The following is a 14,013-nucleotide window of genomic DNA, read 5'->3' on the forward strand; positions in this document are numbered from 1 at the left end:
GTTTGAAGAAAATGATATATAATAAATATGGTTATGAAGGTAAATAAATAATTAATTGTGTTGGAAATAGAAAAGAGGTTCTATAAAAAGGATAGAAAAATCTCAAAATAGTTTTATAATTAGGGATAAAGGTAGTACTCCCTCCGTTTCAAAATACATGTCCAATTTTTGCAATGTGCACTATTCACTTGATTTACTTTGACCATACTTTTTAACTAATGTATAAATACAAATATTAGCATGTAAGATGTTGTTTGATTTGTCTCGACAAATATTTTCAAAATATTAAATTTTTATAATTTTTTTACTTTGGATAATTAAAGATATTAACGGTCAAAATTGAGCATTGTCATATGTGAAGTGGTTGACTTGGACATGTATTTTGAAACGGAGGGAGTATTAACTTATCTTGAAATATGAAAAGTCAAATTTAATACATATACAAATAAATGACAATTTAAACACCTTAATTGTACTAACATTTGTTATTAAGAAATGTGAAAAAAGCAAGAGTGACTGAACGAAAGGAGTATATATATTTTGCATCCAAAATAACTCTTTTCCAACTTCTAAATTAAGAATTTCTAAAGTTTTATTTTAGAGGAAACAATTTTCAAAGTTGAAAAAGTGTTATTTGCAATATAAAATTTGTCTTTTTTTTTCTTTCACAAGTGTCATAGCATGATCCAATAATTAAGTATGTATGTGTGTGTATATATATATATTTAAAAAAAAAAATTAAATATATTTTCAATTCATATAAACTTATCAAGAGTCACACAATTTAGAGCAAATAGTTAGTTTAGTCTCTGACTTTGCACCTCGTTGTTACAAAAGTATCTGACTTAAGATTAAATACAAATAAGTTCCTTACTCTGCACTTCCATTATCACTTTAGTCCATGCTGTTAAAAAATTTTGTTAAGTGATGATGTGACACATGTTTTATGCTGACAAGGAGTATGAGGTGCCAGGGGGATTAAAATGACTGTAAAAAATGATCACTACTTTGATCCCTGAACCGAAAATCAATATTCCCAAATTGAATTTGAAATCCCTAAATCTTAAGAAAATTATGATTGGTAGTAATCAACCAAAATTTCTATGCAGTACTTGCTGGACTACTTCAGTAGGTATTTTCTATGTAGTGGTTGGGCAATCAAGGCTTGGAACAACATGTTACTTGGTATGGTTTTGTGCATGCTTTTTATATGGTCATAATACATTGTAATTATTAGTGTGTTTTGATTATATGCAATAGAGAGAGATTTTCATAACGAATTGAGGGAATAACCTTAATGATATAAAGAAAGTCAAAATTGCAGCAATTTGATATAAAGAGATAAAAACACATAATTAGAACCACAAACTCTGCTACTATATTCACTTTAGGCTTAATTGCACTTTTGGACCCTTATCTTTTCAAAAGTTGCAGTTATGGACCCCTAACTAATTTAAATACAAAACAGCCCCTTATGTTTTGATTCTTTGGCAGTTTTGGACCCCCAAGGCAAAAAAAAAAAAAAATTGACACGTGGCACCTCACTTAAGGTGCCACGTCAGCGTTGACCGAGTCAACAATGGACTGGGGGTCCAAAACTGCCAAAGAAACAAAACATAGGGGGCTGTTTTATATTTAAATTAATTAGGGATCCATAACCGTAACTTTTGAAAAGATAGAGGTCCAAAAGTGCAATTAAGTCTTCACTTTATGCAGTAATCTCTTTCAACACCAAGTTATCATGCCATGAACCCAATACATAGAGCAACAATTTGTTCCTGTTTCGAAGTTATGCAGCTTAAGACATTTCTGGAATTCATATTTAGAGTAAATAGTCAATTACCCCCCTGAAATTGTAAGTTTCGTCAATTACCCTCTTGAAATTAATAAAACGTCAATTACCCCCTGAAATTGCACAACGTTAATCAATTTACCCCCTCCGTCAAATTCTTCTGTTAGTGAACATGAAGTTTTGCAAATACCTCCCCTGAAGTTTTGCACTTATGTGCAAAATGCCCCCCAAATTTAAATTTTTTTTTTCTTATCTTGATTCGAAAGATATTAAAGACAAAGAATTAACAGTTAACTTTAATATTTAAGCTTAAAATAAGAATATATCCTCTAAAAATAACGCATAATTAATAACTTCATATTACTTTAGCAAAATGCATGTTTAGTTCAATTTTTAAGATAAAATAATTTTATTCAAACTTATCTTAAGAAACTGTTATAATTAATTATTCATGAGGAATGAGTGTCTCTAGCTTACTTTGTTGTGAATTGGCGTGTCTCTATCTAAATAAGTCATAATTTATGGAGAATTGAAGAACCAAATGGCACAACATAAACAAAATAAAATAACAGACCTCTTTAAGAATGAAAGAGTCATGTAAAGTATTAAAGTTAACTGTTAATTGCTTGTCTTTAATATCTTTGAGTTAAAGATAAGAAAAATATATATAAAAGTTCGGGGGGCATTTTGCACATAAGTGTAAAACTTCAGGGGGTTATTTGCAAAACGTCATGTTTACTAACAGAAAAATTTGACGGAGGGGGTAAATTGATTAACGTTGTGCAATTTCAGGGGGTAATTGACATTTTGTTAATTTTAGGGAGGTAATTGACTTTTTGTTAATTTTAGGGGGGTAATTGACGAAACTTACAATTTCAAGGGGTAATTGACTATTTACTCTCATATTTATTAACATATAGTATATTGGCCTAATGAATAATAAGCATATATTATAGAGTTATAATCATATATCCATTATATAGACTGTTTATTGGCCTATAAATGTTTGAATGCATTTTACTTAAAGCATGATTGATATTTCAAATATCTTGCTGGTTTGATATTTGGTTTATTTTTTCAAACATTGGTTTGATATGGTAGACCAGTTCAATACATAATTTTCTTAACTGCTTTACCAATCATATAATGTAGTGGGGATTTAGGGATTCAATTTTGGAATATTGATTTTTGATTCAGGAACTAAAGTGATTATTTTCTACTGTCACTTTAGTCATTGTGACACCTCATACTCCTTGTTGACATAAAACATGTGCCACATTATCACTTTTAACATAATTTTTTAACGGCATGGACTAAAGTGATAACGGAAGTGCAGAGTCAGAGACTTATTTGTATTTAATCTTGAGTCAAGGACCTTTCTGACAGTAAGGTGCATAGTTGGGGACTAAAGTGACTATTAATTCCACAATGCTAACAAATGTCATTAACCTAAGAAAACATGATTGAAACCAAAGGATTTCAGAACATTTGAAAAGGAATTTTCAATCCAATGTATCAAAAGCCTTCATGATGTCAATTTTAAAAGCCAAGTTTCCTCCAAAATAAGGACCACAATATTTCAATTGTGATTAGTCTATAAAATTCATCCAAATCTAAAAAATTCAGAGATAGAGTCGAAGACATCATTACCAACTATGTACCATTAGTACCAATAACCAATAGCTCTGAAAATAAGTATCATCTACAACCATCAAGGCCTGGAGCTAAGAAAACATCCATATCAAATATAATTTATTTCAATGAAGGAAGTCTCTCTAGTAAAGATATCATTATTTGCTCTCCCTCCAAGTGCCAACAGATCTCCCAGCTAGAAATAACATACCAACAGTACTAAATTACATTGAAGCATATCTTACATTAGAGAACAATCTCTTACTTATAATGTTTGAAACCTCATCATAAATCTCAATACCCAATAACAAAAAACAACAACTGGAACCATCAATACACTATCACAAGCAGTGATTATGAAATAATAAAAAAAAAAAATCATAATTTTTCAAAGGTGGCATACCTTTGTTGTTATAAGATGAAAATTTAGGAGATTGTTAATCGACAGATCCCTTCTACATTAATTCTGAAAAAACAAACATCAATTTCAAATTTTGAGTTGAATTTGTAAGTGAATGCAAAATGAAGAAAGAGGGATTTGAAAGATTTACAATAGAGACATTTTGAAAGGGAGCAAAGTAACTATTGCTTAGTGAAAAACTATAAAATCGGAAAATATAGAACCTGTAGTTATCTGATATAAATGAAGCATCATGGTCATATTTTTCTTGAGTAAAGAGCAGTGCATCAGCAGACTCGAACTGTTCCTTTTGTATGGCAGAAAGGTGCAACATAGACAAACCTAAAGCCATTATGGGGGAAGGAAAAATATAATAGTATTTCTAGCTAACTACTCTGAAAGACATACATTATCATTCCTAAACTGACACAAGACTTTGTGTAACAAGGGAGAGGACATTTTGTCAATTCTTTCTCTCAAAACCATTTGGAATGTGAAGTTATATGATCAAAGTCACTAAAAGATTGTCAATTCTCATCTAGTGTAGTTTCTAAATGCATTAAAAAGTTCAAGCCAATCAGTAATAAGTCCATGAAAACATACCCATTGAAAAGCACCTTCTTGGGTTCCATCTTGCACATCAACCACATTAGGCTCAGATTTTAGAGTACTTCTTTGCTTAAGCAAGTCTCAGACCTTATATGAATTAAAAAATCACAAAAGAACCATTAGAATGCTGAGTATACAGCTGCTATGTGCTAAAACTATTCAACATGAGACAAAATGCATTAAGCAATATTTACCGCTTGCAAGATCCTATCAGAAACATCCCCTTCCAAAGCCTCCCACCTCAATACTCAAATGAACAATTCATTTTAGCACAAAAGGAACGTGTTAAGACAGAATCAACAACAACAAATATATAATCAGATTGCTTGATTGGAGTACAAAATATGTCAAACAATAAAATACAAAGCATAACATGAATAATTACTCTCAGGACCTGAACTATCAGTTTGCAAATGATGCTTAATAGCATGAAGAGAATAGATGTTTGATAACAGTAAAGTGGAAGAAGTAAGGGTTAGTACGAATCAGTCAAAGGAGAGACAAGAACTCACTCATCGAAGAAAAAGAAGAAGTCACGCAAGAAGGTTGGATAATGATTAAATTTTATTTTATTTTTTACAAAAGAAAATGATTAAATTTTTGGGTGAGTAAGTATGTAAGAATAATGAGGGAAATTTGGGTATTTTTGTTGACATGAGTAAAAACGTCATAAAAATAATTTTACAAAATTAAATTTTTATAAGCAAAAAATATAGAGTCGGATAAGTAGAATCTACATTTGTTCAAATAGTCAATTGTAGGTCTTCCAATGTGTAGCCTCAGCTAAGCGGACGCTAATATTTTCAAAAAATAAAGAAAAACTATAAATTAATGTAGAGTACGTTAGGCCGACTCTACCTGGACACTATTAGTGTGGTGGTGGGGGCCGACGCTAAATTTGGAGTCTAAAATCATGTTTTCTTGTAGTGGATGACAAGCTACCCATTAGGGAACATCAATATCATGTGATACTTCTAAAATGGTGTACTTTTGTAGAGGGATAGTTCTGGTTGAGGGGTTGCTGGTGGTCAGAATACTATATTTGACGTTTAAACTAATAATTGTGTCAACAAATTCAAGCATGGGCTCTTAAGAATTGGCACAGATCTTTGTCTCCCCTGTAACGGTTTCCCCTTCGCACTCTTCAAGTGTGTTGTGAATTCGGACTCAAAACTCACACCAATACAAACTATGATGTGTGGAGCAAAGGAAAGTAGTAACCAATTTCAAAGTAAACACAAGCAATAGCAATAATAACAACACCTAGATCTAATCTAGTAATCAAAGTGAAAAGCTCAAAACCACAAGCAAAAGATAAAGGGAGAGAAGAGAGGAACAAACACACCAAAGATTGTTGACCCAGTTCGGTCCAACTTGACCTAATCTGGGGGAGAGATTGATCTCTCCAATCCACTATCAATGAGTTCTTACAAAGAGATACAAATGGGTTACAAGAAATTAGTTTCAACAAGCTCACAAAGAACAACCCTAATTTCTCCCCATTTTCCCAATCTCACCAATGAACAAGACACTCAATGATTTTCACTCACCCAAGGTGTTTACAATGTTTCCCAACCCAACAGAACTTTAATCAAAGACCCTCAACTCTAAAGTTACCTCCTTTGATTTCCCAAGTTTCTCTCTCTTCAAGCTCTCCTTCAAAATCTGCAAAGAACACTTATATAGCAGTCTTCAGCTGTCAAAATCGTGTCACGTTTTGCTAAATCATGACACGTTTGGTGCGTACGACCAACCTTATCCTGAAAACTTGCCCATCAAGCCGAAAATCGTGTCACGTTTTCCCAAAATTGTGTCACGGTTGGGCACCCTGCAAAACAGCTCTCGACATTGCAAAATCGTGACACGCTTCACAAATTGTGTCACGATTCAAAGTTTTCCCAACTTTGCAATTTGAAGACATAAACAACAAAGTGCTCCTCTCATGGATTTGGTTTGAAGAGATTCTTTAGGGATTGAAAAGAGTTGAAGAATACTTGGGAGTTGTGACATCGAGAAAGGAATGGAGTTGGCCTCTTTTTTTGAGAGGTAAGGAGAAACTTCTTGGACCGGAAATTGGAAGGTCATTACATTTCCAACGTGAAGATCATCCAAACTAAAATATCCTGTCTTGAAAGCTTCTGTATGATCCAAGTTAGGAATTGGGAGATCTTCTGCGGAGTTGGTATGATCCAGTAATGTAATTTGGTTGCTTGCCTTCATGTTTATCATATGAAGTTATGTAAGCTCCGTTGGATTTATGGTTATGGGTCCTATACCCGGTAATGTAATTTGGTTGCTTGGTTTCATGTTTACCATATTGAGTTATGTAAGGACCATTGGATTCATGGTTATGGGTCTTATACCCGATAATGTAATTTTGTTGTTTGGCTTCATTTTACCATATCCAGTTATGTAAGGTTCATTTGATTCTGGTTGTTTGGCTTCATGATTATAAGCAGTTATGTAGGCACCATTTGAATCCACTTGATTTTGATCTCGCAGCTCTACTTTCAAGTCTCTCGCATTGATGCTTTTGCCAATCTACAATGATGTTAATGAGAATATAAATTGTTAGACTTTTTCAATAAAAAAAATATAAATTATTAGTGTCCTAATTGATTAGCCAGATTGATATTACAATTACTAATTACATCACGTTTTAATTGCAAGAACTTTTAAGGGAAAAAATTATTTAGAACCTAGAGTTTTATATGGGACATTGGTACCTCAAAGAAAAATTAATTCAAAATTTAAATTCAATACAAAATAACTAAAAAAACTTAAATAAAAATAAATAAGCATATGTCCTTTCTAAATTTAGCCATGTTGGTACGAATATTTCATAATATATGTAGGGATCAAAGTTCGACCACGGACGCCCTACTTATTTACCTTAAAAAAATGAATTTCTAACCGATAAACTACTTAACTAAAAAAATATCATATCCTACAAAACTGTGCCAAGTGTTGATAAAACAATAGTGCAATAAAAATTGTAGTAATATTTTAAGATGATATTAAATAGTTTTCAAAAAAAAATATCAAGTAAAAGAGCATTCAATTCTAAATGTAAAAGCCATATAATCTCCCCTCCAAATATCCATCAATTTGGAGGAGAGTTAGAATTTGTTTTTGAGATATTATGTTTCCCTCCCTTTGTGATATTTTATAGATGACATGGAGGTATTTTTTTTCTTTTTCCTTTTTATTTTGAAAGAAGGTGCTATCGTGGTTTCTTTCATCGTTAACTCAGCTTCCTCTTACTTAGAGATTTGAGAACATATATATTAATATTTATTAGTAATAATATGATAATAACTAGCTTACACAAGGAAAGCCAGAACATATGGAGTACGTAGCAAGCACAGTGGGTGAATAGAATACAAATAATTCAATAACGATCCAATCTGATAATATTACAATTAATGAACCTCGTACTGATTTGGTTTGTAAAGACGAATTTGAAGTTAGTGTAACAATTTCACAGTACACGATCCCCTTTTTTCTCCCTTTTTTTTGTGTAATTATTTGTGTGATAAGCTTCAATGACAATGTGAATGTATTATGAAAGATATGATCAACTAATAAAATGAGAGTTTTATACCTTGTTCCGCAAAAAAGGTATACTTTATAATTTTTTTAATCTGAACAAAAGAAAAATATAACTACAGAAAACAATAAAAGAAATTAAAAGTATGTTTGTCTCTCTACATTTTTGTCTCTTTTAGTTTTAGCCATTTTCAATTATGTGTTCTTGATATTATATGCAATGTTGTTCTGTAATTTTGGGGAGTAAAAGATTCCGGATTATATAAGTTGAAATGTTGTTTGGATTATATTTGCCGAACAAATGGTATTTTGGGAAGAAAAAAATTAAGGCGTGCGAGAAGCTTATAAGGTAGGAAAAAATAATAGCCAAAAAAATAAGAATGATTGAGTTTATTAGAGTAGTTATTTTAGAGCATTAAATTGTGGACTGCATTATGTCATGCAGTCACAATATTACTATTAGAAATTTTGTAGTTTGTTTTGTTGTTAGTCCCTTTATTTTGTGTATTTGCATTGAACAAATTGGGACATTACTCAAAGATCTCAAAGTCAAGAACTACCTCTTCCATTCGATTGAAAGGTCTATCATGGGGATGATTCTTGTGCCTTATATATCAATTAAAGATACATGGGATTCCATCCGTGAGAACTATCAAGTATCAACAAAGATTAAATGTGCTCAATTCCAAGCTAGCTCTAAGCGGGGAATTTACGGTTCTTAGCATTAAATATGGTGAATCGGTGGATGAATACTTCGTAAGGACTCTTGCAAACGCAAATTGAATGACATCTCACGGGGAGAAATTGGAACAACTCTTGATCGTTGAAAATATTTTGAGGTAAATGACTCCAAATTTGATTACGTTGTGTGTTAAATTAAATAATCCAATGACATTGCAAACTTTTCCATTGACTATTTATAAAGTACTTCACTTGTCCATGAGCAACGTATAAGGGCTCACTAAGAAGAAAAAAATGAAGAAAAGGTTCTCAAGATTTCAAACTCTCAAAGGGAATATGGTTATTGTAAGGGTTGTATTGGATAAATATATCATGGAAGAGGTAGATAAAACACAGAGTTTATTTAATGCTTCAAGTTTCATAAACTAGGACTTTACCAAAGTGTGTGTCCAAGTTGGGAGGAGATGCTAATTTGACTAAATAAGAAGATGAGGAAAGGCTTTTCATTGCTCAAGAGGGATTGAGTAGTGGTGCTAGGTAATATGTGTGGTTCCTAGATTTTAAGTGTACCATCACATGGTGGGAACAAATGAGTGACTATTTGAACTTAATGAAAGCACACTAAGACTATTATAAGTGGGAACACGCTATTTAAGGTGAAGGAAATGTATCAAGAATTTTTTAAAACACAGCTGTCAAGTTTCAATTTGATGATTTATTTGTTCACTTCCTATTTTTCAGCCACACCTCCTTGAATTGTGTTAAATAGTGCACTGTGATTGGCTGCTCTTTATTCTTGAAGAATTCTTAATGTTATTTTTCTAGAGATATAACATTGCTCTTGTAAGTGATACCACGGAAAAATAAAAACACTGAAAAACAATGATCTTTCTACATAATTTTTAATTTATTTATGCATAAAAAGTAGCAATAACAATACATACACAAACATGTTTCCTCTAAAAAAACAAGACATACAAACACGCGAAATTGGTCATCACTCATCACTCACAACCATCACTAGTGAGATTGATAAACCTTTATTATACAAGTCTAGATAGACCAACTCACTTCACATGGTGGCTTTTGAAGGTTGCATTGGAACCCACAGAAGATGGTTCACAGGTAAGAAGTGACACACTGGAGAGTTCTTCCCGGCCTTAATGCTAAGCTGCCTAAATATTATATGATCTGGGTTCCAATCAGATGTGTCCAAATGGCAAATTCCAACAGCTTCCATTTTATCTCCATTCTCATCACCGACAAGCGAGACCTTGAACACTCTAGTCCCTGTAGCTATGTAATGACAAAAGTAAATGGCATATGGATATGAGAGGGGATGACAAGCTACCCATTTTGGAGCATCAATATCATGGGATACTTCCAAAATGGTGTACTTCTGTAAAGGGACAGCTGTCGGTGAGGGTTTGTTGGTGGTTAGAATACTAATTTTGGCATCTGAACCAAAGATCGTGTTAACAAATTCGAGCATGGACTCTAGAGAGTTGGCACAAGTCTTTGTCTCCCCTGTAATGGTTTCCGATTCACACTCTCCAAGTGAATTTATCATGGATTTAGCTTGAGGAGAATCTTCAGGGATTGATAAGAGTTGAAGAACACTTGGAAGTTGTGACATTGCAAGAGGAATGGAGTCAGCCTCTTTTTTTGAGAGAAAAGGAGAAACCACTTGGACGGGAAATTGAAGGGTCATTACATTTCCAACATAAAGATCATCCAAATTGAAAAATCCTACCTTGAAAGCTTCTGTACGATCCAAGTTAGGAGATTGGGAGCCTTCTAGATCTTTTGAGGTGGTAGATGGAGGGTCTTTTGGGTCATTTCCAACAGATATGTTCCCGATAAGGTAATTTGGTTGCTTGGCTTCATGGTTACCATATGCAGATACGTACAATTCATTAGATTCATGGGATTCAGGGGTATGGGTCTTGTACCCTGTAATGTAATCCGGGTTCTTGGCTTCATGTTTACCATATGCAAGTCTGTACCCACCATTCATGTAAGGCTCGCTTAGCTTTTCATTAGATTCATGGGTATGGGTCTTGTACCCTGTAGTGTAATCCGCGTTCTTGGCTTCATGTTTACCATATGCAAGTCTGTACCCGCCATTCATATACGGCTCGCTTAGCTTTTCATTAGATTCATGGGTATGGGTCTTGTACCCTGTAGTGTAATCTGGGTTCTTGGCTTCATGTTTACCATATGCAAGTCTGTACCCGCCATTCATATAAGGCTCGCTTAGCTTTTCATTAGATTCATGGGTATGGGTCTTGTACCCTGTAGTGTAATCCGGGTTGTTGGCTTCATGTTTACCATATGCAAGTCTGTACCCGCCATTCATATAAGGCTCGCTTAGCTTTTCATTAGATTCATGGGTATGGGTCTTGTACCCTGTAGTGTAATCCGGGTTGTTGGCTTCATGTTTACCATATGCAAGTCTGTACCCGCCATTCATATAAGGCTCACTTAGCTTATCATTAGATTCATGGGTATGGGTCTTGTACCCTGTAGTGTAATCCGGGTTCTTGGCTTCATGTTTACCATATGCAAGTCTGTACCCGCCATTCATGTAAGGCTCGCTTAGCTTTTCGAGATGTGATATATGCTTGTTGTGTTTGGTGGTGGTATATGAAGCTGGATAATTTGGTCTACTGCCTCCGTATTGTGTAATGTAAGGTTTATCATTCGAGTCCACTTGATCATGATCTTGCAGCTCTACCTTCAAGTCTCTGGCATTGATGTCTTGGCCAATCTACAATGACAACAACGAGAATATAAATTGAAAGACTTCTTCAATAAACAATATAACATATTAATCCCGTCAAAAAAAAAAAATGTCCCTGTTGATATTACGATTATATTGCTTCACGTTTTACTGCAATGACCTTTAAGGTAAATTGATTCTTTGGTCATGCTGTGACAAGAACTGATTTTTAATTGAATTGATTCTTTGTCAAAAAATTGAATTGATTCTTTAAAATTTATTCTAATTAGAAGTGACTTGAAGGTAAATTAAATTGTATTTGAGTATATTCTTGTAAATGTGAGTTAAACTATAAATTTGTATTTTAAAATTAATGATAGAATCATAAGCTATCTTGTCAAAAATAAAATTAAAAAAAAGATAGAATCATAAGCTACAAATCCTAACTCCAAGTAGAACCAATTATTTTATCAAAAATTAAAATCAATTGCGAAGGAAGAGTTATTATGTCTGAAAGAAAATAAAAACTAATTCATATCAAAATCAATTCTATACCTCTACAATTTGTTTTAACCTCTTTGAAAATGGAACCAAACATATATTAAAAATGTTTTTTTTTAACATAACCATTTAAGTTATTTGTAGATAACGCATCGTATATTTTGCTTCTAAATCTTGTGTTGACAATTTTCGTTAACAAAATTTTATGCATATAATTACTATAAAACTGGAAGTGTCCAAACATGACGACTAAATTTATCAATCAAGTTGTACTTTTTTTTACTTTTCTATTTCTACTCATCTTTAACTAATAAGATTTGTTCAAAGTAGCTAAATATACGTGATTACTAGATAATTAAAATAAATATACTAGGTCACTTATAAATAAAACAAAAAATGGGATAGCTAAGGCTACGCAACACACATGTACACTATCCTACGCCCCTATTCAATAAAACCTTAGAAGATCAGATTTTATTTATCTTTTTGGTAGTGGTTGAAGTTTGAATCCCGGACCTTTCATATTTTATGCATTGTCGCAACCAGCTGAGGTAAGCTTGCGAGAACAGATTTTATTCATTAGAAAAAGTGCAAGTGTTTTCAACAAAACACTATTTTTATTTTTCATTAAAAGAAGTCGCTAAATTTACAATATATATATATATATATATATATATATATATATAGCTATTAAAAAATATACTAACTAACTGATAAATAAAATAAAAATATGAGGTGACCAAGGCTACACCATAATCACAATATTCAACAAAACTTTAGTGTTTTCATTGAGTCACACAATTAAATGTGGCTAAAACATTATATTTAAAGAAAAATTATAGGATTGAAAATTATAAAAATGCAATTAAAATTGATGAAAAAACAGCATTTTGTCTAAATCACACAACTAAGTTATAATTATAACTCTTTCAAAAAAAGGTATAATTATAACTTGAAACTATACATATTATAGATGCTAAAAAGTAAATCTTTATCTCCAAGGACGCCTATAGAAATTGCATTATTTGGTTCATTACGGGAAAATGAGGAGAGTGAAGTAAATATTTTCACGATTGAAATATTTATTATGACAATTAGTAAAATGTCATTTATGTTTAAATGTGAAATTATTTTTGAAGAAATTTTGCTTCCCTATTTTTTCCTCCGTATCTAATAACTTAATCAAATAACTAAAATTTAAAATAATATCTCATCTCCCCTCTCCAAGACTCTAACTATCACTATGTAGTACAATTGAATTGAATTACCATAAAGAAGAAAAGGACTACTGTGAGGAACTTAAGTGCTAGTGGTGTAGTAGCCATTTTTTTAAAGTATTGTGGATGAGTGAGTTATTCCACTTGAAGAGAACTAGCCTTTTTATAGGTGAGATTGAGGTCTTTTTTTTTTTCTTTTTTTTTTGGAAGAAGGTGTTGTCGAGGTTTCCTTCTTGCTTTTTCTTGTTGACTCATACATGGATTGGAAATTAATTATCTCAAGTGTAAAATGTGTGAATGGTTTTCTTCAAGTATTATATCTAAATAATTAAATATAAGAGAAAAAAAAATATAAAATCGTAAAGAAAAGAGGATATTGAATATGTGTTAAGATGTAACGAATGAAAAAAAAATAATAATTAAGATAATCCATTCCTTAATATGCTCCCTCGACATGGTTTGTAAAGACAAATTTGAAATGAGTGTGACAATTGATGCTTATCATTTTGGTGATTTGTCTTTTCATTCCTAGATACTATTTCCGTTTTTAATTATACAGATTATTAATTGCATTTATTAATATAGTTTTTTTCCCTCAAAAATTAATATAGTTTTTTTAAAACATACCCCTTATTAATATTGTCCCTATTTTAAAATATGAAAAGTTAAAGCTATACACATTAATCTTTAAAGAATATTTTAGAAAAATTTATATATAAGGGGGCATTCTAAACTCACCATCTACTTTTCGTAAATATACGTGAAAAAGGTAAAAAAATGACTTATAAAAAGGGATAAAGAGAGTAATATTTACATTCTCTCCGTCCATTATTATAAGACCTTCTAGTATAAATCACGAGTAAAAAAACTCGAAATAATAAATTTATCTAAAATGTGTGTTAATTTTATG

General features: G+C 32.1%; 1 protein-coding gene and 1 long non-coding RNA gene across 2 annotated transcripts; both read right to left on the reverse strand.

The window, feature by feature from the left end:
• Nucleotides 1–3,305: 3,305 nt before the first annotated feature.
• LOC25492742 (uncharacterized) lies at nucleotides 3,306–4,954 on the reverse strand. Its single transcript, XR_003011736.2, has 5 exons — nucleotides 4,628–4,954; nucleotides 4,428–4,520; nucleotides 4,049–4,166; nucleotides 3,828–3,890; nucleotides 3,306–3,620 (listed from the first exon to the last, which is right to left on the reverse strand). It is a non-coding gene; the product is annotated as an uncharacterized lncRNA (long non-coding RNA).
• A 4,597-nt stretch (nucleotides 4,955–9,551) lies between these two features.
• On the reverse strand, nucleotides 9,552–13,258 carry LOC25492744 (BURP domain-containing protein 9). The gene is made up of 2 exons (XM_013600947.3): nucleotides 13,155–13,258; nucleotides 9,552–11,433 (listed from the first exon to the last, which is right to left on the reverse strand). Exons 1-2 carry the CDS (start codon nucleotides 13,209–13,211, stop codon nucleotides 9,736–9,738), a joined length of 1,755 nt encoding a protein of 584 aa, XP_013456401.2. The 5' UTR covers nucleotides 13,212–13,258; the 3' UTR covers nucleotides 9,552–9,735.
• Between the last annotated feature and the right edge of the window lie 755 nt (nucleotides 13,259–14,013).

This window comes from Medicago truncatula, chromosome 4 (assembly GCF_003473485.1).
Source record: "Medicago truncatula cultivar Jemalong A17 chromosome 4, MtrunA17r5.0-ANR, whole genome shotgun sequence".
Lineage (NCBI taxonomy): Eukaryota > Viridiplantae > Streptophyta > Magnoliopsida > Fabales > Fabaceae > Medicago > Medicago truncatula.